At 37.6% G+C, this 24,039-nt stretch overlaps 1 protein-coding gene across 10 annotated transcripts in view; it reads right to left on the reverse strand.

Moving 5' to 3' along the window:
• VPS13B (vacuolar protein sorting 13 homolog B) overlaps nt 1-24,039 on the reverse strand; it is an 811,203-nt gene that overhangs the window by 147,029 nt on the left and 640,135 nt on the right. For 9 of the 10 annotated variants that reach the window (XM_045454090.1, XM_045454093.1, XM_045454087.1 and 6 more), the window contains one exon: nt 15,866-16,261. In XM_045454090.1, coding sequence (XP_045310046.1) covers nt 15,866-16,261 — 396 coding nt within the window. The remainder of the gene's footprint in view (nt 1-15,865; nt 16,262-24,039) is intronic. The other variant, XM_045454091.1, reaches the window with a different exon arrangement.

Genomic DNA, 24,039 nt, shown 5'->3' on the forward strand with positions numbered 1-24,039 from the left:
GACCCCCAGATTAAAAAAATCTCAGGGTCCACTTTGGGGGCTCTTGTTCTCTTATCTCAAGACTTACTTTCTATATCATTCTAATCCATCTCCATTATTTTAAAACATCTAGGAAGAGAGACTTTGGTAAGCTAAGTGATTAACAGGGAAGACCACATCATATTCAAGCTCCGGTACACTGACCATCCCGGAGGCAAAGACCATCGTACTCAGTATAGTGCTGGGAACAACAGTAGCTCTTCAGGATATATCCCACCAAACTGAGTTGTCAGTTTACAATCTGGTCCTACTTTCATCTGTCTCAACATATTTAATTGACAGAAAAAACAGAAAAGTGCCGAAATTTCTGCCATTCTTTATTTTGCATCACTGTGTCCTAGAATAATAAGGCCGAGTGGAGGAAGCCTTAGAAGCCATCCATTCCAGGGGGCGCCTGGGTGGCTCACTCACTTGGGTGTCCAACTTTGGCTCAGGTCATGATCTCACAGTTTGTGAGTTCAAGCCCTGCGTCGGGCTCTGTGCTGACAGCTCAGAGCCTGGAGCTTGCTTCGGATTCTGTGTCTCCTTCTCTCTCTGCACCTCCCCTGCTCATACTCTGTCTCTCTCTCAAAAATAAATAAACATTAAAAAAAAAAAAAGAAACCATCCATTCCAAGTCCCCCTCCTCTAAAAGAAATCACACAAAACTTTTTATTTTGAAGTGATGTTAGAATCACGTAAAAGTTGCAAAAATATAGAGTTCCCATATACTCCTCATCCAGCTGTGTAACCATAGCAGAAATACTGAAATCAGGAAATGAACACTGATATCATACTATTAAGTAATCTACAGATCTTATGTAAATTTTCCCATTTTCCTCACTAATGTCCTTTTTATGGCTCAGGATGCCAACTAAGATCCCCACTGAATTTAGCTGCCAAGTCTCCTTAGTCTCCTTTAATCTGTGACCGATCCTCCAGTCTTCTTTGTCTTTAATGACCCTGATGCTCTTGAATAGCCCAGGCCAATTATTTGCAGAATGTCTCTCAATTTGAGTTTATGTGATGTTTTCTCATTAGAATTAAGTTATGTTTTTGGCAAGAATCCCAGAGAAGTGATGCCCTTCTCAGTGTAACATATTGGAGTGATGTTGATGTTTTACTATTGGCAATATTAACTCTGATCACATGGCTAAAGTGGTGTCTGCCAGGTTTTGTCACTGTAATGTTGCTATTTTTCCATTTGAAAATAACAAATATCTTGGGGAGATACAGGAAGACCATGAATGTATCCTCTTTTACATCAAACTTTTACCCACTCATGTTTTAGCATCCATTGATGGCTCTTACATGCAATGATTATTACTGTGGTATGTGATAATGTTGATTTCCAATTTTTCTCATTCTTCTACATTTCTTAATTAGCATTCTGTGGTAAAAAGAACTGTCCCTTCTACCCCATTTATTAATTCTAATCATTTATTTGTATGCGTATGGACTCATAGGTATTTATTTTATGTTATGAGTTATAATCTAATACTATCATTTACTTTGTTGCCTAAATTGAACCAGCTTTGGGCATTGAGAACTCCTTCAAGTTGGGTCCTGTGTCCTTTTGATACACTCCCATCATTTTTTGAGAACTTTTTAATTTTCTGACCATCTATGATGTTTTAGGCTTATCTTGTATTTTTCCTATCTCCTCTCTGGCAACCTCCATTTCTCCAAAGAGCCTGGGTTTCTTTTGCTGAAGAATGGTATCTAGAAAACAAAATCTGGGTGGTAGGTATGCTCATTGCTACTAGGGTGTCACTGCTTCCAGGCTGTCTGAGCAGAGAGGGCTAAGAAGCGTGTGTGTGTGTGTGTGTGTGTGTGTGTGTGTGTGTGTGTGTGTGTGTGTGTATCAGCCATGTTTACACACACATCTATATTTTTCTGTATCTATCCACCAGAAAATATATTAAAAATCATGAATTCACATTGATACCTCTGGTTCTAATCCAGCACCACAGAGTGGTTTCTAGCCTTCTTCCTTTGCTTATTTGTATCTCTTCCTATGAGAGTGAAAAACCTGCCAAGTACCTCTTCTAATATGTTATTTCTAATCATTCCTAAAATATCACTTTGACGTGGTCAAAATCAAAGAAAAAGAACTAAGACAGACATAAAGGACAACTTCATGGGAGCAAAGGTAATTACCAAAGACTATCAAAAGAAAGGGCTAATATTTATCTCTAGGAGTCTCGTTAAGAATGGGCTTGACATTTTGTCTGGAGTGTATAGATGAATGAGATTACTTTTCTCACTCTATAACAGCTTTCACTTATACATAGGTATTTTTAAGCATATGATAAAAATCTCTGTAGAACTTAATTTAAACAGAATTTGGATCTTACTAGATATTTCTACTATGTAGGAACTACTTCAAAATACTGCTATTGTACTGTCTAAATTAGTTGCTGAGGTTTTGCCTAAAATATCTAGTACTGGGATGACAAAATCTGCATCATCATATCTTATGTCTTTCCTCAGAAAGTGCCTATCTCTTCTCAAAGAAGAACTTAAGTAGGATTGATGGAAGGTTCTTCTTAATTCCCCTAAGTTATATGATTAGAAGTATTTATTGACTGGGGTGAGGAAGGATGTGAGAAAAATTCTGAACTTGAATTATTACAAACAAATATCGAAATGTTGACAGCTTAAACACATGAACACCTCACTGCTGTCCTACAAATCCTATTCTTTTTTGCTTGGGTAGGGAGAATAGGATACTTAGAATTCTCGGGAGAACAGAGATAAAGGTAGGGACTGTAACCTCAGGAAAATGGCCCAGAAGTCGGAAGCCAATGGTCAGGCCAATGTTTGGGAGCCTGCAATAAGGGGAAAGAAAGCCAGTCAGACTCAGGTGAGCAGTGAGGAGGCGGGAGGTGACCATGTGCCTGAGATACAGAGACCTTGCAGTTGAGGCAGGTGTAGCTTTAGTTCAGCAATAGCAGAATCTAGGACTGCTTTTCCAGAGTGTAGGCTAGTAGAGCTGGAAACTTGCCATACTTTTTGATTTTCATGTTTGATACTCTCTGGAGTTTGATTTGGCTCAGGGCTGAGCATGGATTTCAATGAAAATCAATGAGATACACTAATAACACTTTCAGGAAAGTAACCTTTCCTCTTGCTCCCTGGTTTTGAAGTTAACAAAACGAAGGTGCCTGAGCTGCTGGCAGCCACCGTGTGGGGTCTGAGGCTGCAGCTGTGTAACACAAAAGGGAGATCTAATGGACTCTGCCATGACTAAGGACAGCACTGGGCCCAAACTTTTCACCTTTGAGACTGCTGAAATCAGCTTAGGTTGGGTTTTCTGTCACTTATAACTCAGAACATCCCAACTGATATACATTCTCTAACTAAAGGGATTGCCAAGGGTAATCCACAGTCTTCTATTTTTCCTCCCACCCACAATCTCTTATTCCAGTGAATTTCTCTACTCTTATGGTTTTACGAACAATTTCTTATGACAGTATTAAAAACCACGCCTAATTTCTTAAGCAAGTGTTACTCCCATGCTTCTATCTATTTGTAAGGTTTTTGGATATACAGGATCACCTCCACCTTGATATTTATGCATGCATACATTCATTATTCAACAAACATTCACTGTTTATCTACTGTATACTGGCTATACAAAGGTAAAATAAATAATTTGCAACTTTCTTTCATGTCAGATTTTTCCTCAGCAATTTCACAGCCTCACGTTCTGAGATTTCAGGAAGTACTAGAGGGGATGAAACAACCGAAAACATTGTAGTATTGACTGTTAAGCAAGCGAACTGTTGAAAAACATGGGACACTTCCCCATTATCGTACAAATTTTTTTTTTTTTTTTTTTTTTACTTTTTATTCTCCTTTGTGCTGTCAATTCTTTCACTCTGATCAAGTATTTGCTTGATAGCTCGCTCTTCATTCTGTTCTTTTCCCTTTCATTCTTTTCCTCACTAGTCTACTCCTCACTCTATTCTTACACCTTTGTAATCCTTTTACAGTGTGTACTTGCCTCTGTATCAGGTCTACCAGCAATGATGATGGACTTGTTTAAACACGCAGGTGGCGCTGAGAATTTAAGATGCTTATGTTGGCAGTGAGGACACAGAACAGGCACTGTCTAAAGGCATTAAGAAAACACATGACTGGAGACACAAATGTGCCCTGTCTGGTCCCTTCTGTCCCTTGTCTGCTCTTTTGTGCCATACACTACAAGGAGATGAGGTGTGGTTCATACCTGAGGCTTATGCAGCTGATTTAACTCATACCCAGGTACCCATTTGCCCACTACACTGGCTATACAGTTTGTTGTGGCTTTGCTCCTCAATGAGGGGTTCCAGTGATCTGTGGTACCACAGAAAGGTTCATCCACAAGTACCAGCTTTTAAGTTTAAAATAGAATCTCTGGGGGCGCCTGGGTGGCTCATCATTTAAGTGTCCAACTTCAGCTTAGGTCATGATCTCATGGTTCATGGGTTCGAGCCCCACATCAGGCTCTGTGCTGACAGCTCAGAGCCTAGAGCCTGGAGCCTGCTTCAGATTCCATGTGTCCCTCTCTTTCTGCCCCTCCCCTGCTCACACTCTTTGTCTCTCTCTCTCAAAAATAAATAAACATTAAAAATTTTTTTAAAACAGAATCTGTTTCCTTTTGAACATTTCCTGCTACATTTTTAAAAAGCTACAACAAAATAATAGAAAAACATGTTAGTTCAAGTGGTTTTAATCTTGGCGCAAATGACCAGTAATAAGAAATTATGATGATCACTTAATAAAGAGTGGTGATGAATTTCACAAAGGGTCATTTATAAATGGTAAGCCAAACTTTACACTTTTACCACAAAATATGAAAATAATCCCTGGGACTCATGACAGGGTTATTAATTTTCCTTTTCCCTTTCTTTCACTCAGCGAGAAGCCAGCCTATGGGACATCATCCCCTCCTCTTTGTTTTTTCATCAGGAAGTATGTTAAATACCTTCCTTGGGATAAAGTGAATCTTGTCTTATATATCACCACACACATGATCCCAGGACCACAGAGAATACTCAGAGCTCATGTAAACTGGAAACTTATACATTTTAAATCTGGTATAAATGGCTAGAGAAATTGAGTTCAGGAATGCTAACTATTCTTCTTCTTAGAGAACTACTGCATTGTTCTGTGTGTGTGTGCGTGCACGTGTCTGTGCACATATTGCAAATAGGACAAAATGTTTACATTTGTCCTAGCTGGTAAATCTATAGGTGTTTGATGTGTTATCCTTTAGATTTTCTGAACTGTTAATTTTTCCCCTGGATTTCCAGAAACAGTATGGAGAGTAGAAAAAAAATTAAAGAAATATACTGTGAAAGTCTAGATTTTAAATGGTCACTTACACTTTGAAAGTATGAATATTATTAAAGTTACTTAATCATTTATCAGGTCATTTTTAAAATCCTTTAATTTTGAAATAATTTTAGGCTTTTAGCAAAGTTGATCTCGTTCACTCAGCTTCCCTTAAAGTTAACAATGTATGTAAACAATAGTACAATTATCAAAAGCCAGTAAATTAACCTCAGTACTATTAATTTATAGAGCTTATTTGAATTTCACATTTCTCCCCTCATGTCCTTTTCCTGTTCCAGGATCCATTTGAGGACCCCACACTGCACTGAGCGATTGTGTGATTAGGTCATTTTGACCCAGTATATAACCTCTTCTACCTCCTTCCATTCAACAGCATGCTTTTCTGCCTGATTATTCCATTGGCCTCTTTCAAAAGTCTGTGTTTGTATTTTTAATTTCGGCTCTAGCAAACCCACGGCGGATATTTAATTAAACTAAATGAGGTGTAACAACACTGAGAAGTAATTTCAGAAACAACTGGTACGATAAACAAATAATCTTGCTTGCTTTGCATCCTGACATGCTTTTCACGGAGTGTAAAAACTCAGTTCGAGGAACAAGTAGTTTCATGACCTTTCAAATACTCCTTCACAAGACTAATAAATGCAAACCACTTGTTTGGGAGAATGTTTACAAGATGCTGCCAGCCCTACGTCGTCAGTCTCTCCTAGACACTTGGTAAGGCTCCTATTCTTTACATGCTGACTATGCAAAATGCAGTCTAAATCAATGCTTCCGTGTGTCATGAGAAAGAATACTCAGTGAAGACATGTGCTAGCAAAACATATCCAGGTATTTTTTTATACAGCTGGAAATAATCTAAGGCTACTAGAAAATCAGCAAGCATGGGTTAGATCCATCTATAGGTCAATTTGCATAATAGTGAAGCATCAGGGTGCCTCAAAAGGTGAGGAAGAAAAAAAATTTATAAAGGTCTATAAAGAGATGATCTGTAAAGAGATGACCATAAGTAACTAGATGACCAGAAAAAAGATTTTATAAGTATGGTGCATAAAGAGATGATTAGGACACTTCTCATTTCTAGTTCCTTCAACTAATGATGCTGAAGTACATAAAAATGGCATTTGGATATTTTAACCATGAAAAAAACCCCTTGTTTATCCCTCTTAATCAGAATATGTAAGCTGATCAGATTGTACTTAGTTACCTCCTATTTTGTAATATGCCTACATATTTGTACCTACTAATATAGTAAACTATAGAGTAAGATTAATGTATGGATCAAAACATAACAAAGTTGTCAGAGAACTACATGGATAATGATGTTTATGTTGAAAGGAATGCTGGTGCTCGCAAAATTACTAAAAAGCCTAGCCTCCAAAAAAAGAGCCCAACTGGTCATTACTAACATGTATCCCATCCCATCTGATAACTTTTCCTGGGTGGGATTTCCAATCCCCAGGTACTCTCACCCAGTCACTCACCAGTGAGTAAAAGCTGACACCCCCCACTCTAACCCAAACCTCTTCTTTTAGCCATAATAAAATGACAAGAAGCAGAAACATGATTTTTTTTTTTCTTGCACGTAAAGAAAAAGGGAATCACTCATCAAAGGTGAAACTGTCTCCTGAATTGGCTATTTATACTTGCCCTTTGTCTGGGAAAAGTATTTTTTGAGAAATGTTTTAGAACTCTTAGGTTCTAGAAAAAAACTAAAAACACCGAAGAGTAATGGATGATACACTTTGCCTCTTCCTTCTTCTCCAACCTGCCGCCATGCTCACTGTTTTCACAGTAGTGTCAGTTTGTTAGAAAAATAAAACCTGATTGGACCATGTGGCTCTGTTTTTTGTTTTGGTTTTTTTCTTCAGCAGACTGGCAGATCTGACTGTGCATATTGGAAAGTATATGACAACCTTCTTCCAGAGGAAAGAACAACAATAAATACATACTTCAAAAGTTTCTTAGAGGAATACAGTAGCTGGTTAATTTAATTACATGAGGAAACTGTGATTTTTTTTTTTTTTTTTAAGTAAGTTGCATGGATGGAAGAACTGGTATAAACTTAATCAAACAGTGTTGAAAGCAAAATGACTTGCTTAATAATTTACTAGAGATTGGTCTTGATCTGCATAATTCGGGTGTTTTAAGACTAGTATAACTGATGACCGAAAGCCAGGATACATGATATAGCCCCTATTCCACCTCAGAATGTCCTTGGGCAAATCACTTAATCTTTCACCCTTAACTCAAGGAGGGAGTTAGGACTAGCTCAGTGGGCCTCAACCCAGGGTTCTTTGACCCTGAGGGAGTTCCACATAGTAATGGGGGTTCATGAGGTATTTTCAGTATTTCAAAGGGCCCGAAAGAAATCCTGGATCTATCTAAAACAGGCTCGGGAATGTACGAAAATTTTTCTTTTTGGTTACAGTCATATTAAGTTGATACAGTTCGTGAGCTATCTAATCCTAAATGCAATGTGTTTGGATCATGAGGTCTATGAGAGAAAAGGGAAAAGAGGGTTCTTGATAAAGAAAAGGATGATCTTTGGGGTGCCTGGGTGGCTCAGTCGGTTGAGCGTCCAACTTCAGCTCAGGTCATGATCTCACAGCTCCTGAGTTTGAGCCCCGTGTCAGGCTCTGTGCTGACAGCTCAGAGCCTGGAGCCTGCTTCAGATTCTCTGTCTCCCTCTCTCCCTGAACTTGCCCTGCTGGAACTCTCTCTCTCTTAAAAGTAAATAAACATTTAAAAAAAAAAGGATGATCTTTAATATAATTTTAAACTAATACATTTCATGATCTATGACTTTAGTATTCCTGTGGTGTGGGGAGAAGGAAGGGAAAGAAGATACAAAAAACCCCAATAATTATAGAGGAATTAAATAAATTTGTGCCAAGAAATGTGTAGGGTACTCTGAGTTAATTATTTCACCTAATCCTTTCAAGAGGCCTGTGAATTAAGTATTTTTGCCTTCGTTTTGGAAATGAGCTGTGTTGTAACTTTTACCACGATCAACTGCCAGTAAGTAGCAGGGCTAGGATTCAGATTCTGTCTGCCTCCTTCCAGCACCAGGTTGCTCTATAAAAACTACTGCTATTAGTTAGCTCTTAGTAATTTCATTTTTCCAACTGGCAATAGGGTTGTGAATAAATGCTTTTTCCTGTCCTTAGTTGTCTTTCACGGCCTCAGTATGTTATGCCAACATAGCCTACAGGTCCAGAGAAGCCTAGCCAGAGAGCAAAAGAACATCTAAGATGTGTCCTTAGTCACTCATCACTGACGAGGTTGCTTTGCCAGAAACTTTCCTAGCAAATAGCCTACTCATGGCTTATGTGGATGAGAGGGCAATTTGCTGTGACCACAGGCAAAAGTAAATGCTGTCACAGATTCAGTGGAGTGGGGGAAAGAGATTAATGCTAATCTTTTTCCACAGTCCTAGCACTGAGGGTTGTGACAGTTCTTGTCCATTTCACCTAATAGTGACCTATAAGGGGCTATCATTAGGATACAGAGGAGAAGCTATTAAGATCTCCAGGACTTAATTACCAGCTAAGACTGGAAATTTTCTTCTCTAAAAGCACTTCGCAGTGAGATATCTTTATGTCAACTGATAGCATTTTTGTTATCTCAAAATGTATCTAAAACTAGAGAATCATTCTTTACCGTACCTTTGTTAAAACTCTTTGGAGAAAAAATAAAAAGGATTTTTTTTCTATAGTACTTAAGATACAAAAAGTCCACTGCAATGGGATACAATTGTAAAATATATAACCTAAGGCCAACGGTTTTCTAGTTGTCCAGATTAAGTTTGGAATTTGGTAACTAAAAACAATAGAAGAAATAGACCAATTTAGCTCGAGACAGGACTGAAGGTGGATATACTTGGAAGAGTATAATTGTACTGGATTTCTCATTAGAAGGAGCAGAGTCCTAGGAAGACTTCACATTCCCCAAGAGAACCACATTTACACAATTAACAATTCTTTTGTTGGAAAAAAAGCTTTCATTATTGCATGTGGACACATGTGGGCTGCGTAAAAATATAAAAGATGTGTAACACACAGTAAACACAAAGTAATGATCTTAAACAGGCCAAATCCTTGAACTCGTCATTAATAAATGTCTCTCCTGCATTCAGCTACCCGGGTTGCTGGGAGCCTGTTTTCTTCAAGTACTTCAAACACTGAAATCCAGGAACATTTATTATTTTAATCCATTACAGGCAGTGCTTGATTTAACTTTATTGGTTGTGGTGGTGGTAGTGGTTATAAGTGGGGGTACAGCAATGTTCTTTTACACATCATTTCAAAAGGGCTTAATTATATTTTATAGTTTGGGCCAGGAATTCTGCTTGTTTTTTGTCTAACAAGGTTCAAATGGAGTTCAGGTCGATGATGAATCAGAAGAAAAAGTCAGAGATGGTTATCTCTCTGAGATGAGCTCATCTCCCTCTACGAAAGGCTGGGCAGGTACATCATGTTCACCACACCACAGCACATGGCAGTGCTCAGCATCCTAAGGTGGCTGCTTATTAGATGGTTTTTAACACATTAGAAATTCAACCCAGTGGTTATCTTCTTAATTTCTAAAGTTACTCTCCTATGTATTTTAAAGGCTTCCCACTGGAATCCAAAGCAGCTATAGTAACCACATAGCACTAAAACAAAAAATGTACATGAAGCACAGTAATCACCTAAAAGACATTTAAAAAAACCCACACACCTTTTAAAACAGAAAAATTTAAGTATCCCAAGAGAAAGACCTAGAAGACTGCATTAATATAATTTGGTTAAACAAAAGAGTAAGTAACCGTGGTAAACATCTGAACAACATTTATCTCCCAGTGGGTTTTTTCTTTTAAAAAACAAAAGACATGCTTAATTTTTTACCTCTCTTTTTGAGGGTGTGAAAAAAAGATCTAAGATAACAATATTAATATTGCCTATGATTGTCCTAAACTCTAGTTAATCATACATTATGGTAACAATTCTGACAAGGAGCATAACATTTGTATGGTGGGATTTCTTCTCCACTGCATGTGATTTCTAAGAAGAGGACGAGAGAATTATTCTCCAAGAGAGTATCTTATACATTTAGGGTTTTTATTTCCCACCATATTAGAGAAATAATACGACACATTATATTGAAAAAAATCTTTGAGAATTTTACTTTTGCTAGCTTATTTCTTGTTCAATTTTTAGAACTTCCTATTCTACTTCTTTTGAATGTCTCAATAGTCCATCAGTATATACAGAAAAATATCACTGTTGAAAAAAATCAGTAATCGATATAGGTAATTTAAGAGTAAAACAAGAGGGATACGCCAGTTCATCAGTAGCAACTTTGAACCTTGTTATAAAGTAATAAGAGGGAATCTGACCAGGATTAATAGTGGTACTCAGTTCTGAGATGAGGGGTGTCATGTTTCAGGGACTCTAGGCCATCTGTTCTGCCTGCCTACGTTTTACTTCTGCAAAACTATAAACGCACCTCTACCTCAGGGACTATAGAAAGGCATTAGAATTCTTCTGCTTTTCATTATCACAAGATTCAGTAACTCATTTCATTGTCAAGATAATCCCCTTTTACTCTTTCTTTTGCGCTTGCAGGGTATGCCAAAATGACAAATAAAATCCCAGATGTTACAGACCCAATGAGGTCTCCACCTTTCCTTGAGTGTTGGGTTTAAGCTACTTGGGACATAGTGTCAAAAATGACAGGACCCTGATGCCCACACCCAATATTCATTAAGGTTTGTTAGTGATTTGTATAGCTGTCTACAAGCTGTACTCCTACTTCAGTCCTCAGTGGTGGCTTGAAAGCTAAGTTTGTCCTCTGACTTTCACTGTCAAGGAATTCATTTCCTATTGTTCAGGCATTGGAAAGAGAAGCTGTTTCTTTCTAAAAGTAACAAAAGTCTTTGGGGTGTTGTAAATGGCTTGCTATTGCAACATATTATTTTAGGTAGTCATATCTAATTTAACGTTTTATTTCCCCTTAGGCTTACTTGCATTTCTGCAGCATCCAACGCTACGACAACGCCTTAAGAGATTTTCCTCAGGAGATCCAGTTAACCATGGAATGAAAAGCTGGAACTCCACTTTGAATCAATTAATGACTGGGTTTCACTTTTCAAAACATAAAAAGGAACTTTAGGTTCTTTGCATTTGGTTGGTCCTGAATTCAGTGAACAAAAGAAGAGGCATTTGTGTACGTGAAAGATAATGTGGTTATGCTTTCTTCCTCTCTACTCTTGTTTATACACAAAGACAGTACATCTGGATGGCAGAGACTGGGGTAGTGAAAGTTATTTGAACTACAGCTCTTTGACCAAAAGGGGTTCAACTCATTGCTTTCTGCTGTGGATGAAAAGTCCCCTAAGTGCCGATGGAAGGAGGATCCTTGCAACTTTTCCCCAGTTCAGACTAAAATGCAAACCACGGTGGCCTCACTTAGGCTCTTCCCCCAACCCTCTGTGCCATCTAGCTTGTTCATACCCTATTTCCCTTTTCCTTATTTACATGGAAGTTGCTAATCCAAGTGTCCCTGAGCAAGAGCAAGGCAGCCTAAAGGACAGCTATTTCACAGCCTGAATTGTGTACCCTTGTTTGCCAAAATCTAAGGAGTGCTGCCCTAATAGAGCCATAATTTACTCTGACAAGGGGAGCTAAAGTCTGCAGCTCACTCCCCACCCGGCCTGTGGAAAGTGCAGCACTACGTTCACAATTTATAGCTACATACTTATGGTTTCTCCAAAATGACATACTTCAAACGGCAAAAAGATTGTGTGTTGTATGTGTAGGTAGGGGGAAGGGGATTATTTTTTAAAAGAACACACTGTAGAATGGGACGGATTTAATGGATAGCAAAAGAAATACTATCAGCCTTAAAATGTTTCAGAAAATAAGATATAATCTCTAAATGAGATTCACTGTTATTTTTTTTTTTTCAATATTATATACCAACTTAAAAAAAAATGTAAGCGTTACATCTACTAAAATCAGAACTTTAGGGCCCTTTTACCAAAGACATATGGAAGAACATAAGTACTCCAGCAGAAATATGGGTTAGGTTATTTTAAGTCACTGTTACACCAGCATCTGCAGAGTAGAATTAAGAAAAAAATCAAGTCCCTTGAAACTCTTATAGTTTAGCATCACAGGATAGGACAGAAGGCCAAGAAAAACTTGTAGATTTCCTTTTTTTTTTTAAGTTGAAAATATGTAACCATTTCATTTTGTTTCAAATGATGAAAACATTTCAGTAAATAATTTGTACATATTTTGTTGCAAAAGCCAGTAAATGAACATGAGAGTGGTTCTCGATTTAAGTGTTATTATCAATGTCTTGGGAAGAAGATTAATTTTCTCCTGTCAGGCTTTTATCATTCCCTTTCCCTATACTCTTCTCCTAAACTTAGGATGGTTTAGATGATAAAAAATACAATCATTAGATGAACTCAAATATTTTTTTGTACCTTACAAAGTATAACACATTCCCCATTGTGTTTCTCTAAATATTACTTAGAACATAAGATTCCTCTGGCATTACAAGTCTATTTCAGCTCCTAAATTAAAACTCATCTGGAAAGGACCGTTTTACCCTGTTTATATAACATTGTCACATAAAGAGTGTTAAAAAAAATATTTCACTAAAAATAGCTTGCGTAAGTTAGGGATTAGAGTAGTTTCTGCTGCTATAATTGTTCCTTTGTAGTTTTTTCCATGATGTTTTTGCAGTGTTTTTGACTGTGTTTATTAAAGTCAGCACATCAAAAAGGATCAAAGAGAAAGTGAGTGAGAACCAAAGAAACCCCAAGTGTGTTGTCTCATTGGGGAGTTATGCAGATTCGCATAAACAAGTGCAAATTGTTGAGGTTTTAATGAAAATTTTCTACAATTATTTTATCTTAAGTCATTCTATACAATAACATCTGTACAGCAGATGGCTATACTGTACCCAGGCAATGCTCCCTTTTCTTTCTCTGTTTAATAGTACATCTGAGATGACTACTTTTGTCACTGTGCTCAATTTGGTTCAGCAAATAATGTGAAAAGTGCAGCTGCTGCAGATGGTCACAATAGTTATATAAACTGTAAAATCAAAGACACAGTTAAGTATTTCTGTATTAGATTCAAACTATAAAACTCTGACATTAACTCTGTTGAGCTCAAAGATACACTATAAAAAAAGTTTAGTTCAGTGCAGAACGATGTCGCTTGCAGAATACGAAAAGAAATAGAACTACTGGTAAAAGGGGATTTTTTTTTTTTTTTTTTTTTTTTTTTTTTTTGTGAGGGATACTTTTTACCACTCATCAAAAATATACCTTGAACACAGATTTGAGTATATTTCATCCAGGTTGCAAAGCATGAATTTTTAAGATATTCAATATAATGAAATTAATGTTCAAAGCTTAAATTATATTTGACTTAAAAAGTTTTGCTTAGCTAAAAAATCAATTTTTGACAAATATGTAATAGTCTCTCAATTATAATTTCTCAGAAATCATCCATCAGCAATAACTAGAACTTACCCCAGTTTTATTTAATTGTAATTAATTATTATTTTGCTGGCTTTGTTATCTTCTTAAACTGTTTGAGCATGCCACTACATTGAGGAGAATGTAGGGAAAACAGATTTGGTGTTAGTTATGTTCTCATAATAAAATTGTTCCTGTTAAATAGCTAACTTCAATTTGATTTGATTTGTTGACACAAGTAACTACTTTAGAACGTTTGTCAGCCATTACACCTTAGACTTGTATAAAGTATATCTTTGTAGGAGCTACAGTTTCTAATTCTGTGTTTAACTACATTGAAGCCCATGATTGTAAAAGGGATAGGGGTAGGTAGTTTTTCTGGTATGAGGGGGAAAACACAAGTTACAAAAGCAGAGTGAGGCTACTATCTTGTAGAGGTCAGTGAGAGGATTTTAACTACATTTTAGAGATGTTTACTGAGGACAAACACCATTAAAACTGGGTAAAATGAGTAGAAAATGAGTAAAACAAGAAATGAGGATGAAAACACAAAAGGACCTAGAATTGAGTATAGTCCATTTAAATTCTTTTCCTCTGTCTGAATGCTAACCTTTCCCTACTATGATTAAGGTACAACTGGAAAGGCGTGGGAACGGGCCCAACCTTGTCTGGCTTGCAATTTATTTGTGGATAAATCAGGCATTGTAGCCTCCAGTGTTTCACAGTCGTTCATGTCCCATGGACCTTACATTTTTCATTTCTAAATTTTGAGACAATAAAAAAAATACAGTGCTTTTAGCTGGCTTGGCCACAAATATTTCTGGTGAGAAAGAAATAAATCATCTACTTTTTGGCCTAAAATTTGTACTTCTCCACCATAAAACTTTCCCTTTATCTCTTAAACTACTGTGCCCAAAATGGCTATGTGGAACTAAGTTCCAGTGAGTCTCCAGCTGCCACTTAACTACTTCTTAGGAAGCAACTAAGTTGCATATAGTTTCAGGATTTACTTTATCCCCTTTAGCCCCAATTCTTTCCTGCAAATTAAAGTGGAAAAAAATGTTTCCCTTTTGCTACTTTTACTTTCAAAGTAAAATTTCTGGCACTGTGCCCCGAACTCCCACAGTAGCTAGCAGGTTCTGTGATTGAAAAGTGTTACTTCCTACCTGTACCTTGTCTTTCCTCTTCCCCTCCTCCCACTCCTTCTGCCTACACTTTTTGATTCAGTGTGAAAGAGCACATAGCACTTCAGTCATGGTAGCAAAAGAAGCAAACGTAGATGTCACTGCCCGTTAATTCCTCAGCTCTCCACCCATCAACGACATCCAGTTTGCAGAGTGCGTGCCACTCTTTGCTAGGTGAGGCAGTGAAGCACAGCCTTTTCTCTGCCAGGTATTGCTGGCACCATCAATGGTATTGTCCTTGCAAAGCTGAGCCTTGGTTTCTATTACTATGCTTTGTGCAGCACACCTGCCACCAGAACAATTCTTCTCTTTTTAAATAAAGTGTGACCAGTGACCTAACACAGTCCATCAGAATCACCTGTAGAGCTTTTGGAATAGGTTTCTGGGTTCCGTGCCCAGGGTTTTTGATTCAGTAGGTCGGGGGTAGGGTCTGAACACCGGCATTTCTAACAGGTTCCCAGGTGATGCTGATGCTGTTGGTTCTGAGACCACACTTTGGGAACCACTGCTCTAAGGGTTAACAAAACCTGATACTCCACTGTTCCATTACTACTATTCTAGGTAAAAAGAAATTTAGAAATGGATGGCTTTGGTTTTGTAGGCCTTTGTAGGAATATGCCTGAAGAGATGGAGATACAACTTTAATTCAGGGTGTTAAAATATTTAGGTTCGAAGGATTTGTTATAAAATTATCTGTTAAAATAAGGTCACAGACCAGAAATGTCTCTATTTGTAGTGGTCCTTCAAACTTTTAACCTCTATGAATCTTCAAAATTATGCACTTTCAGATGTTAACAAATCATATTATCATTCCCCTCTCCCCCTTTCTGTGACTTACCAGGTACTTTTTGTGCTGCTTTGACATTAAGGCTTCCACTGAGGGTTGATAAAGATGCTAACAGGCATGGTTTATTAGGATGGGGAACAGTTTCCATGGAGATCACAATCTGAGTAGTATGGACAGTGATTTTTTGAAAGCAAGAAATAGTTCTCCACAGGTTTTCTTGAAATGGAATCTTTTGTGCTCCAACACCATGAACTTTAGGTTTAGACAACTTTCCACGGTAACACTTGGAGGCTGGAAACTCATCCTTATTCAACATGGTGTCCAATGGGGCTGAGGTCTCTTTGCTGTGTACACTTCTTATCTTCTTTAAAAAATGGTTCATCTGATCCAGCTTGGTAAAACTCAGGTTGGCTTTCAAAGGCTTTGATATATCCAAGTTGATATCTGCTACAGAATTAAAAAAGGTAAGAAAATTGTTGAAGTTCTGTCATTGAACATAAGCCCTTCCTTCCCCGGCAAGCTCCTATTTAAGTTTCCCTGCACTTGCACCGCAGACTCATTAGGATGCCAGATGTTATCATTCTTTTACTCATCACTTAACTATTCTTTCCATGTAGTTACTCAAAGGAACACTTTCCCGGGACTGCTTACATGCCTACCTTCCTGTTTCAGTCCATGTGACTGTTCCTGATAGACTGAAGGCCACCCATGGACATCTACTTCTGCCCTCTCACTCTGAGGCAAAATTAAGCAGCTATTTCAGTTTGTTACTGGAACTGGTGTTCTTTCTTCCAAGGTAAAAGGACACCTCCTAGTAACTGGCACAATGCTTGATGCAAATATCAGTATTAAAACATATCTGTCCAGGGGCGCCTGAGAAGCTCAGTAGGTTAAGTGTCCAACTTCAGCTCAGGTCATGATCTCATGGTTCGTGAGTTGGAGCCCCGCATCAGGCTCTGTACTGACAGCTCAAAGCCTGGAGCCTGTTTTGGATTCTCTGTCTCCCTCTCTCTTTGCCTCTCTCCCCTCCCCCCCTCCCCCATCTCTGTCTCTCTCAAAAATAAACATTAAAAAAAAAAACACAACTAACTGAAGTAGCCTTTCCTTCTCTGATTGAGTATATGCAGAAAAAGTTTGTTTCCCCTTTGTGACCTGCTGCAAACCAGAAGAGTCCCTTTACATCTTTCCCTACATTCTGCATTCTAAAAAATTTAAACACCCCATCTAATGAAGCAAGTGTGGACTGAGATCTCCTAAAACCTACAGTCCATTTTATATGTACCATACACCAGATGTTGTCCTTATTTGCTGCTTAGTTACCTCATATTAAAACTAACTAGCTTTAATTTTCTGTTTTTGCTTTCTTCTTACTTCTGTTTTTGTTATCAGTCAAGACATAAGACTATAAGCACCGTGAAGGCAGAACACATCATACATCATTATACATAGTGCCTGGCACGTTGTGTCTTGCCTATGTGTGAGCTTGACTTAACCTAACAAGTGTTCTTTTCACTGGAGACTGGGGATGTAATACAAGATATAAACCCAGATGAAGCTACTGGAAAGATCGTTAAGCAGATCAAGTTAATTTCTATACTTTTCTTCATAAGGAGGACCTCTTCTCACCTTCCTCAGCTTACAGTTTTCTCCTGGCCACCCAGGTTCCCTCAGGGTGCCATCCTTTTTAACTGTGCCTTCCCATGTGTTTCTTTTAATCAGGCCCAGGAAAACTCTGAGAGTCCTGCTTCTAACTAGGTGTCCACTGGAAAGGATCAGATATCTAACTCGCCCTTTGCAATACTAAAATGTCCCCTGCTCCCCTATTTTTTTTAAACAGAAATAACACCCTAACTTAAATGAATCATTTTTTCACCTCCTATTGACATGTTAACTCACACACCATACAGTTTACCTAGAGTGTACAATTCAATGGTTTCTTAGTAAACTCACAGGAGTGTGCAATTATTGCCTGTCTACTTCCAGAACATTATCATCACCAAACACAAAATAATCCCAGCCCACTTAGCAGTCCCTCTCACCCATCCCCCACCTCCAGCTTCAGGCAACCACTAATCTAACTTCTGTCGCCATAGATTTGCCTATTCTGGACATTTCACATAAACGGAATTATATAATGTCTTGCCTTGTGGGTCTGGTTTCTGTCAGTTAGCATAGCAAAAGGTTTTAAGGTTCGTTGATGTTGAAATATGTATTAGTACTTTATTCCTTTTTGTAACTGAATAATACTCCATCATATGGATAGACCCCATTTTGTTCATCCACTATCAGTTAACGGACACTTGAGTTGTTTCTACTTTTTGGCTACTATAAATAATGCTGCTGTGAACATTCACATACAAATTTTTATGTGATCATATTTTCAATTCTCTTAGGTATCTACCTAGGAGTGGGATTTCTGGGTTATATTTGGTTACAGTCATCTTAGTGGGTATATAGTGGTAGCCCATTGTGATTCTGATCTGTATTTCCCTAACAATGAATGATATTGAGCACTTTTTCATATGCTTATTGGCCATTTGTATATATTCTTGGAGAAATGTTTATTCACATGTTTTGCTCATTTCAAAATTGGGTTGTCTTTTTATTATTGAATTATACGAGTTCTTTGTATATTCTGGATACAAGTCCCTATCAAATAGAGGATTTGCAAATATTTTCTCCCATTCTGTGGATTTTTTTCAGTTTTTTTGATGCTATCATCTGTAGCACAGAAGACTTTAATTTTTGTGAATTTCAGTTTATTATTTTGATTACGCTTTCAGGGTCCTATCAAGAAACCATTGCTAACCCAATGTCATGAAGACTGACACTTACGTTTTATTTTACAAGTTTTTTAGTTTTACCTCTTACATTTAGGCCTGTGATTGTCCTTGCATTAACTTTTGAGTACTGTGTGAGGTAGGGGTTCAACTTCTTCCTTCTACTTGGGAGTTTCTGGTTATACCAGCACCACTGGTTGAAAGGCATTATTTTATTTTTTTTATTTATTTAAAAAAAAATTTTTTTTTTTCAACGTTTATTTATTTTTGGGACAGAGAGAGACAGAGCATGAACGGGGGAGGGGCAGAGAGAGAGGGAGACACAGAATCGGAAACAGGCTCCAGGCTCTGAGCCATCAGCCCAGAGCCCGACGCGGGGCTCGAACTCACGGACCGCGAGATCGTGACCTGGCTGAAGTCGGACGCTCAACCGACTGCGCCACCCAGGCGCCCCGAAAGGCATTATTTTAGATTTGTAGGTTTGGGGGTACTGAAAGAAGCTGGTGGGTAAATACTTTAGGAAAACTGGATGGTTCGAATGACCCATACATTTATTTGCTCTGCCTACCCACCCTTTACATGGGCTTCCAAATTCCATGGCCTCACAGAAAATAATACTACCTTTTGCCACAATGAAAAAAAGAGGACAATCTTAATAGATGAAAGCACCAACAGGAAACCAAAACAAAGCTATAGCAGAAAGAAGACTCAAGTGTTGGGGCCAGAAGCTATCTGCTTTTGTCTGGATTCGTAATATGCACAACCTAAGCGAAGGGTCTGAAGTGTTCTTTCTGCAGCTCTAGACACAATTTAGTGATCCATTCAGGAAGTTGCCCAATATCCACCTAAACCAACTGCAAAGCCTAAGGGATCTATTTTCCCTGTCTGTAGACTGTCAAGTCACTGGTGGAATGCTATGTATGAGTTGCTGACTACTACCTTGATATGGATCCTACTGTGGTCCCAGTGACTGTTTACATCTGTGGTTATTACCTTAACTTATCCTTTGGGACTTAGTCCTTGAGTCACTTCCTCCAGGAAATCCTTCTTGACCCCTGTGGCCAAGTAAGATGCTGCTCATGCAATGCTTCCAGAATACCCTGTGCATCGTGGCTCATCAGGCACCTATTTATATTATTTTTATAGTTACCTTCTTATGTATCTGTCACAGTCCAGTGAACTGTGAGCTCCTGGAGAGTAAGGGCTATCCTACATCTTAATATTCTGAGTGTCTAAACTACTGTCCAGTCTTAATCCTACATCTTAATATTCTGAGTGTCTAAACTACTGTCCAGTCCACAGTGAGTACTAAATGTGTATTTAATGATATAATGAAGGAAAAAATGAATGAATCTTTCCTTTCTACTGAACTCCCATAGTCTCAACCTTTTATCCAAAACAATCCATTAACTCCTCTTGGGTGTGCTATATTCCTTGTTGCAGTTAATGGCTCTATAATCTACCAAGTGGCTCAAATCAGAAATTGGACTTTTTGACTCATTTCATGTCCTCTTTTCCTGGTCCAAATCTACTCAATGATTTAAGTTCAACTTCCAAAATATTGCTTGAAACCAATCTCCTTCTCTCCAGCATTCCAGCCACTCCCCATTTTTTTTTCCCCTCCATGGCTTTGATATTGTTCAGCTATTATAAAGCCGCCTAAATGATCTGTCTAGACAATTCCTGTTAATCCAGTCTCCAGAGTAATTTCCAAATGATTTGTTTCAAATGTGATCCTGATTGGCTCACTCCTGTTTAAAACTCTTTAAGTGTTCTTCTTTACCTATGGTACAAAAGACCACGCTCCTTAGAATGGAAAAAAAAAAAAAAAAATCCCTGCCTTTCTTTATCTGCAGCCATTCTCCCCCTTGCACATTAAGGTTCCAGAAATATCACAGAGTTTATAAAGCCCACTTCCTCCAGCTCCTGCTATGTTATATCACTAGGCCTTTGCTCAGATTGGTCCTTTGTCTACTGTACTCTTTCTCTAATGCCTAATCTTCAGGACAGCGCTCAGCATTTTCTGCAAAAAGTTGATCCACAAACCTAGCCTTGCACAAGTATCTTTTTATGAGATTATATCCTCCACCAATGAAGAAGTTCCTCGAGTGCCTACTTTTCATCATTAATATGTAGCACTGGGCCTTCCACTCAGCACGAAGTACGTTTGGTCTAATCATGCTGGAGCACTGCCAAACATTCTAATCTGGTTCTGTGGTAGGCAGAAGTCTAAAGATGACTCCCCTGCCCAAGATGTCTCTCCCCGGGTTATTAAATCAAACGCTACTTTAGGTACGGTTGTGCTGTGAAGGGATTTTATACTTGTGATAAAAAGACTAGCTCAGTTGAATTTAAAACACAGAAATTATCTGGTAGGCCTAGATATATAAACCCTTTAATATATAAACCCTATATATGAAGGAGGCAGAAAGGGAAGTCAGAGAGATTTGAAGCATGAGAAGGGCTCTATTATATGTCATTGCTGCTTTGAGGATGATGGGGGTCAGGTGAAAAGGAATGAGCGGCCCTAGAACTGAGGGAAACCCTGGCCGACAGGTAACAAGTAATTAGGTACCTCAATCCTACAACCACAAGGAACCAGATTATGTGAACAACTAGAATGAGTTTCTTCTCTGGAGCTCCCAGATTAAAGTCCAGTCCAACTGACATCTTGATTTTAGCCCTGTGACATTCTAAGCAGAGAATCCAGCAGAACCCACATGGACTTCTGACTTACAGGATTATGAGATAATAAATTTATGTTGCTGCATGCCACAACATTTGTAGTTAATTTATTATCCATTAACAGAAAAGTAACACAAATTCCACATGTATATTTAGTTACACAACATTTCCAGTTTCTAATGGGAGTATAAATTAAGTTTCAAGGCCTAGGAATGTTTGCCTCGGCTTCTTTTTTATCTTTTCTCTCAAAGCAAAAATATCTAATGTACCTTGTTCTTCATTAGTTGCCAGTTCCCTTTCTTTAAAAATAATTTAAGGATTCCAGGAAAGATAGAATCCTGTCCCTCTCACTCTAAGCAGATCCAGAAGCTGGAGAGAATGCAGTTATAAAACTTACATAGAGTAGCGATTTGAGGATGCTGTAAAGTAAATGCTAACAGGAAGACTGGAAAAGATGACTAGATTGGAAAATACCATCAAAATAGAAATGAGTTTGTAATTTTTCTTGCTGTATCCCCCAGCCTGGAGTCAAGGTAGTCCAAAGTGAGCATGAGGTGTGGAGAGAGGGAATACTAGGAGAAATCCTCTGTTTCTGGCTTTAGGAAGTGAGAAGAGAATTCTTAGTGCTCGCAAGAGGGTCTATGAAAATCCTTTTTTTTTATCTTAGTTTTCTTCATTTTCTTGTGCCACAGAAAACAGAAGAGAACACTACTCAATTCATTTTTATGAAACCATCATTATTGATACCAAAGCCAGACAAAGACAGTAAAACTAACCTTAAGAACAGAGACATAAAAATTCTCAAAAAAAAAAAAAATTAGGAATTACATCCAGCAATACATAAAACTAATAACATACCATGACCAAGAGGGTTTATGCTAAGAGTACATGGTTGGCTCAATATTAGAAAATCAAAGTAATGATGTTGGGGCAACTGGATGGTTCAGTCAGCTGAGCAGCCAACTTTGGTTCAGGCCATGGTCTCACAGTTCATGAGTCTGAACCCCACATCAGGCTGCACTGACAGCACGGAGGCTGCTTGGATCCTCTGTCTCCCTCTCTCTCTTTCAAAAATAAATAACCATTAAAAAACCCCACAACAAAGTAGTAATGTTAACAGTTAAAACCAAACAAGCAAAAAGATGATACGGAAAATGTTTTGAAAAATTTAATATCCATTTATAAGAACTCTTAAGAAACTATCAGTAGAGGGGAACTTCCTTAATCTGATAAAGTTCATAGGTGAAAACCTACAGCTAACATCATATTTAGTCATGAAGGGTCAAATGCTTTTCCCCTAAGATCAGAAACAAGGCAAGGATATCCATTTTTACTACTTATACTCAACATAATATTAAACATCCTACCCAAGAGCAATAAGGCAAGAAAGAGAAATAAAAATAAAGGTTGGAAGGGAAAAAATGTCTCCACAGATGACATGATTGTTCACGTAGAAAACTCCATGGAATATATAGAAAAAATTCCTAGAATTTATAAGTGAATTTGGCAAGATTTTAGAATACAAGATTACCACATAAAAACCAATTCAGTTTCTACAAAGTAGCTATGTGAGGTTGGAATAAATTTTTTTAAAAAAATTACATTTATTATAGTTCTAAATAAAATAAGTACTTAAGTATGAATCTAATAAAATACATACAGTATCTATATGCTGAACACTACAAAATGCTAATGAAATACCAAGAAAGATTTAAGTAAATAGAGACACATACTGTATATATATTCATAGACTGGAAGACTCAATATAGTAAAGATGTCAATCTTCTCCCAACTGATTTATAGATTTGAAACAATTCCAATCAAAGTCTCATTAGTACTTATTCAGATACAGAAAAGCTGATTATAAAATTTATACAGGAGAGCAAAGTAACTAGAATACCAAAAACACTTTTGAAAAAGAAGAGTAATATTGGAGGACTTACAACATTTTAAGACTTAGCATGAAGCCACTGTGATCAAGACAGTATAGTCTTGGAGAAGGGATATACACATATATCAGTGGAAGAAAACAAAAATAGAGTCCAAAAAAATGTGAAGTGATTTTTGGAAAAGGTGCAAAGGCAATTCAACGAAGTAGAATAGTTTTATTAAAAAACGGTGCTGGACATCTACATGCGGGGGCGGGGGACGGGCCTGAACCCGATTTTATACCATATACAAAATTAACTCAAAATGGATCACACATCATGGATCTAAATACAAAATATAAAATTAAATTAAGTTTTTAGATGAAAACATAGGAGAAAAATCTTCCCAGTCCTGGAGTTAGGCAAGGTTCTTATATATAGTACCAAAAAAATTATATTCATTAAAAAAATTATAAATTGGACTTCACTGCTAAAAACTTTTGCTCTGTAAAAAGTTTTTATTTAGAGACTAAAAAGAACAAGCTATGTACTGGGAGAAAGTTGCTTATCTGACAATAGATTTGTATCCAGAATATAATAAAGAACTTTCAAAAATCAATAATAAGGAACAAACAGCCTAATTTTACAATTGGCACAAGGTCTGAATAGACACTTCACCAAAGAGGTTGCATGAATGGCAGATAAGCACATACAAAGATGTCCAACATCATTAGTCATCAGAAAAGTATAAATTAATTTTAGAATGACTAAAATAAAAAAAATACTGACAATATAGAGTGCTGTAGAGAAGCTGGAGCTAGTGGAATTCTCGTGCATTGCTGGTGGGAGTGCCAAAGGACACATCCACTCCGGAAAACATTTTAGCAGTTTC

This window comes from Leopardus geoffroyi, chromosome C3, assembly GCF_018350155.1.
Source record: "Leopardus geoffroyi isolate Oge1 chromosome C3, O.geoffroyi_Oge1_pat1.0, whole genome shotgun sequence".
NCBI lineage: Eukaryota > Metazoa > Chordata > Mammalia > Carnivora > Felidae > Leopardus > Leopardus geoffroyi.